The 6,000-nt window shown below is 34.2% G+C and overlaps 1 protein-coding gene across 5 annotated transcripts in view; it reads left to right on the forward strand.

Annotated features, from left to right (window-relative positions):
* WAC (WW domain containing adaptor with coiled-coil) overlaps positions 1–2,355 on the forward strand; it is a 79,213-nt gene extending 76,858 nt beyond the window's left edge. For all 5 annotated transcript variants that reach the window (XM_069458701.1, XM_069458699.1, XM_069458700.1 and 2 more), the window contains 2 exons: positions 221–348; positions 1,829–2,355. In XM_069458701.1, the coding sequence (XP_069314802.1) occupies positions 221–348; positions 1,829–1,898 (198 nt within the window). In that variant the 3' untranslated portion in view covers positions 1,899–2,355. The remainder of the gene's footprint in view (positions 1–220; positions 349–1,828) is intronic.
* Positions 2,356–6,000: the final 3,645 nt, after the last annotated feature.

Below are 6,000 nucleotides of genomic sequence, written 5' to 3' on the forward strand. Positions count from 1 at the left end.
TTTTTTAAAGAAACCGGATAGGGAGATCTTAAAAAATAAGTACCTTCCACCATTGGAGACATTTTCTTAGAATCATTTTTCTTCTTAAATTCACCAGTATTTTTGTGTCTTTAAAGCAAAGGGATTATTCTATAATCTTGGTGTAAAGAAATTTAATGTTTTATTTTGTGTATGTTAATGTGATTTATATTTCATATGATCTTTATTCCTTTAATCGTAGGCATCAAGATTACGTGAAGAAGCCCATAACATGGGAAGCGTTCACATGTCAGAAATTTGTACTGAATTAAAAAATTTAAGATCTTTAGTCCGAGTATGTGAAATTCAAGCAACTTTGCGAGAGCAAAGGTAAGTTTTTCACTGAAATAAATGTTTGTTTCTTAGAATTATGTATCTCAAAATAAAGAACATAAATCGAATTTTATTTATGAAACTTAAAGTTCTCTTTTATATATATTGTATCATGTTCTATAACCATTTTCATAATTTAATATTCCTGGTTACTGATAAGGTATGCAGATTTTATTTTTCTTAAGTCATGATAAATACTTCATTAGGCTTCTTCCCTTATAACTCCATAAGCTATAGTAATATTTAAAAAGTAAAATGTTGACAGCAAGTAATTATAAATGTTCCCTTTTGAGGTTAACACTCTTGCTAAAGGTATTTATTTTAGTTGAAATTTCAGATTACTATTTATATTGTCCTTGTACCACCAATAGATTCCTGGAAATTACAGAAAGAAGTTGTCCAGCAAGTTTAGGGATGTAGTGTACCTGTTATTTTAATTTTTTTCACCTACACTCTTGTCTCATATTTCTTAATCTACTGTGTCCTCAAGTAGAATATCTAAGTCACAATAAATAGCATAGGGTTTTTTTTTAATTTTGAATGCTTATTAATTATAAAATTGAGGACAAACTTTCAATAGCTTCATGTCCTGTCTGTATAAGTTACTGGTTACAGGTTGAATTACTCTTGTCACGAAATCACAAATATTTAATAAATACCAAATGGAAATTTAGTAAATTTGGAGAAGTGAGGGTTTTTTTTTTTTTTTTTATTACTAAAGTTTCTGGAAGTACTTTTTGAATATCAAATGTGAGTTTTTTTCACTGTAGGATTTCCCCGAAAGTAGTTCCAACATACATAAAACTTCATTTTGGCTTGCTGGACAGATCATTGACTTTTAGGAGATTATGCTGTTCATTATTGCATCTTAGGAAAACACTGTCCACAGTCAAATATCAAGCCAATGTATATGATTATACCTAATTCACAAGTGTAGGCAGTAAATACAATAGTTCACAGAAGAGAGAGGTCAAAAGGGGAAACGTTTATGGGAATCTAGTTAACTGTGGGATTTGTGGGGGTTTTTTTGTTTTAAACATACAGTGTATCAGTTGGACTTTCATTTGGCTCCGTTTTCATGTCCCTACATCTACACTGAGCATTGCTCTTCTGAATGATTACCCTCGTGCACTAGTTAATTCTAATCTTACTGTATTAGTGGGTTTATCTTATGTTTAATATCTACTGCTTTAAAAAAAAATGTGATTCAGTATATAGAACAAATTTTAAATCATTCATTATATTCAAAGTAATTGAGAAATTGTTAGAAAATGAAAACATTCTTTTGTCATCTGGACATTTTAATATATATCATGTATTAAAATGGTTATTTTGTCTTAAGTGTAAACTAAAACAGTTTTTAATTAGTCTTAATTAGCAATTGCTCATTTTATTAAGATATTTTTGTAGTTAAAAGCTTGGTTTTTCTGTAACATTTACGTACACACAAATTCAAATGTCTGCTTTTATTTTTCAGGATACTATTTTTGAGACAACAAATTAAGGAACTCGAAAAGCTAAAAAATCAGAATTCCTTCATGGTGTGAAGATGTGAATAATTGCACATGGTTTTGAGTACAGAAACTGTAAATCTATTGCCCAATCTTAACATTTTTTGAGCTGCATTTAAGTAGACTTTGGACCGTTAAGCTGGGCAAAGGAAATGACAAGGGGACGGGATCTGTGAGAGTCAATTCAGGGGAAAGATACAAGATGGATTTGTAAAACCCTTGAAATGTAGATTTCTTGTAGATGTATTCTTCACGTTGTAAATATGTTTTGTAGAGTGAAGCCATGGGAAGCCATGTGTAACAGAGCTTAGACATCCAAAACTAATCAATGCTGAGGTGGCTAAATACCTAGCCTTTTACATGTAAACCTGTCTGCAAAATTAGCTTTTTTAAAAAAAATTTTTGGGGGGTTAATTTATCATTCAGAAATCTTGCATTTTCAAAAATTCAGTGCAAGCGCCAGGCGATCTGTGTCTAAGGATACAACTTTGAACCATACGGGCAGTGTACAAAATATCATGGAACAACTGTTTCCACACTTGCACCCGATAAAGAGCAGTGCTTCTCCATTTGTTTTGCAGAGAAATGTTTTTCATTTCCCGTGTGTTCATTTCCCTCTTGAAATCCTTGATCTGATTTTATCCATTTTTTAAAGTTCCTCTTTTTCTCCTTTCTTAAGGCACTGTTGCTATGGCACTTTTCTATAACCTTTTCATTCCTGTGTACAGTAGCTTAAAATTGCAGTGATTGAGCATAACCCACTTGTTTGTGTAAATTATTGAAATCCATTTGCACCCTGTAAGAATGGACTTAAAAGTACTGCTGGGCATGTGTGCTGAAAGTACATTGATTGCTCAAATATAAGGAAATGGCCCAATGAACATGGTTGTGGGAGGGGAAAGAGGAAACAAAGCTAGTCAGATGTGAATTGTATCTGTTGTAATAAACATGTTAAAACAAACAAAAATTGTTATTTTTCTTTTCCTTCGGTCAGTGCATATTAGAATTTGAACTACCTGGGGATTCTTTATCAGAACTATTCTTGTTGAATATTTATACTTAATTGAAATAATTCCTTAAAGGAGGTTTTGTTTAAAGCATATTAACAGGAAATTGTGTATAAGATATTTAATGAAATATGAAATTCAACAAGAATGATTAAGTCACTTCCCAAGTGGTTGTCATTTGTTAAACCCTGGTTTACCTGTCTTGCTATTATGACATTTCATTTTGAAGGATGTTTGTGTTGTAGCTAACTGTTCAAGTCTGGTGCTGACTGCTGTTCTTAGCCATCACAAAACGCTAAATTTGTGTAATTGGAGCTTCCTGCTGTTATCTGGAAATGGTAGGAAAGCTCAGCTTTGTATATTGTTTCCTAAAGTATATTAAAATAAAAAAAGAAACTATTGCTACTATAAAATTACCTTGACTTTTTTTCTTTGCTAAATTATTAGTCATGTGGTCTTAGCTTAACACTGCCAATATTGTATCAAATCACGAGGGATTTTGTATGCAAAAAAAAAAATTATTTTTGTTTGTTTTTTTTTTTCCCCCCACAAGATTATTTTAACTTGAGAATCTTGACATCTGATTTCCAGGGTTCCCCCCTCCCCTCTGTTGAGGCAGATATGTGCTTCCAGAACTGCCAGCACCAAGGGCTTATTTTCGATGTTGGACATCGACATCAATGTTACTAGATTCTGGAATGCTAAAATTTCAAAATTGCACTTGTGCTTTAAGTGTATTTAAAGTATAGAAGTTAATGCTTAAACTTCTCAATAAATTTTAAAAGTAAACTGTAAGCAATAGTATTGTTGGTATTTTCTAAAATACAAAAATGTTCCAGTGTAAATAAGAGGAATTAAAATCTTATACTGGAAGCTGATTTTTTTCTTGTAACCTAAGAATATTTTTTAAAATGTAAGAAAAAAATGTCATGAATTATATTGCCATGAAATGTTCATGCCTGTGAGATTGTTAATGTTAACATTTGCTGACCTTAATAAGTGCATGTAAATGAAACCCCAAAGAGCTGTGATAAGCTAGAACCCTTTACTGTATCTTTTCTAGAAAGAAGTGAGCGATTTGTGACGTAATAGGCGAGTGTTTCCTGATCAGATGGCAACTTGTGATGTAGGCAGATTTGAATTTGATTCATTAATAGCTTTTTGATCCTGTCGCTCTTTTCCTTTGTTTTCAAAAAATGTTTACATTTTGAAATAGTCACATTTAGAAGATGTCTAATTTGAAATTTCTTAGTGAATTTTTAAATGCAGAAAATTAAAATTTTTGTAATGTTTGATCCACTTACGATTCTGTAGTAAAATGTTTTAAATACTGCACTTTAATACAGACATGATGTCCAGCTCCTAACCTACTTAAGGTAACTAGGGACTGTCTATTAAAATAGGCATAGTATCCTGACATATTCCTTATTTAGTTGGCCTGTTCCCATAGATTTCAACATGTACCTTGGTTCAGATGATTTGAAGATAGAAATACTGAATAGCCCCTAGGGAACTTGAGTTTTTATGGGTTTTTTTGTTTTAAAAGATTAGTAGTCTTCCTTCCAACCTTAAAAACTGGTATTGTAACAAAATATTAATACGAAGGTGAGTCTGTTAGAAATTCCCATGAAGAAGCAGCTTTTCTGCCTTTTTCCCATTTTCTAACTAATTTTAAAACTTTGACTAAAATTCCAGATTTTAAGCGCACTGAAATTTCAACTCCATGCTCCAACCCTTTTTCAAGACATTCTGCTTCTTTTAATAGCCCAAGTGAGTGGTTTTATATTTCTTAGGAATCTTTTATGTTTCACACTTGTAAAATCTTGGGAAGGAGGTGCTTAAAACTTCACAAAGAATTCTCATTTCACAAACAGTTTCTTGTTGTGTTTAAACACAACCTTAGCTTTAAGGGAGTATTTCAAAAGGGAGGGGGCAGGGTGAGAAGTACCCTGCCTACTATAACTATGGTAGTTCAGAGCTTGGCGCTACTTTATTTAGATGTTGGATTTGAATATACAGATTTCTTTTCAATTCCTGTAAATATGGCTATATTCTTGTATTTGTACAAGTGTACAAAATGGCACTAAAAAGTAATAAATATGTTTTGACTATATTGTGCAGTTATTTCAGAACAGTGTGTTTTGAAACAGTCTTAGAATACATGATTTGCATTTGAGTAAGGAAATTTGAAATTACTGCTAACATTTTAATAGCAGTCCATGTGTTTCAATAGTCTATAGTTTCTTAATTACACTATTTTAATCAAAATTCTGACTTAAAGTTGGAATTCTTTAAGCCCCATCCCTGAGCCTGGGAGTTGCCCTAAGTGCAGTCTGCCAGGTGGTCTCATCAGGCTCTTCACATGTCACGTAACACCCAAAACATTTCCAGCCCTGATCTCTTTGAGTTCTCAACAAGTCAACTTAGATATGTGCCTTAAAGAACTGGGGATTGTGCTTCAGGCATTATTCTCCAGTGTTACCATTTTTAGTAATTAACACCAACCCAGGTTGCTCGAAACCCAAGGCATCCTTTGTTTTTTTCTCTGACAGCCCATATTTAACCCATCAAGGCCCACGAGCTCTGCCTTCAGAATGCATTTTGGATGTGAGAGCTGCTCACTACCGCAGGTTTTACCACTCCTGTCCAACCCACAGTCTTCTGAGCCAAACCCCTGGCCACCTTCCTGCTTCTGCCCTTATCCCAGGCTCCCTCCACCCTCTCCCATACACAATTTGTTGTCCATACAGCCACCAGGGTGAACTGTAGACACCAAGTCCTGCTCCTAATCCTCCAATGACCACCCACCCAGAGTGCCTACCACGGTTTAGCTATTCAAGCTTGGTGTTCCCAGGATCTCATCCACCAGTTTCTCACTTGCTCACCGCAGGCCCTCCTAGGGGGTTTTTGCATCTTTCTCTGCCTGGAAACCCTAGGAATTTTCACAGCTTGCTGCCCAATCATCAGTCTCGAAGGTCACCTCGAAGAGGCCCTTTCTGACCACCCAGCCCATCTGAAAAGGGTACCCTCCATTGCTGTTCTTCACTCTAGTTTTCTTCAAAAGAACGGTGTCTGATACTCCGTAAATCTCTGTTGAGTGCATTAATGTGTTACGAGCTTTGGGCAGAATT

Source organism: Eulemur rufifrons, chromosome 25 (assembly GCF_041146395.1).
Source record: "Eulemur rufifrons isolate Redbay chromosome 25, OSU_ERuf_1, whole genome shotgun sequence".
In the NCBI taxonomy this organism is placed as follows: domain Eukaryota; kingdom Metazoa; phylum Chordata; class Mammalia; order Primates; family Lemuridae; genus Eulemur; species Eulemur rufifrons.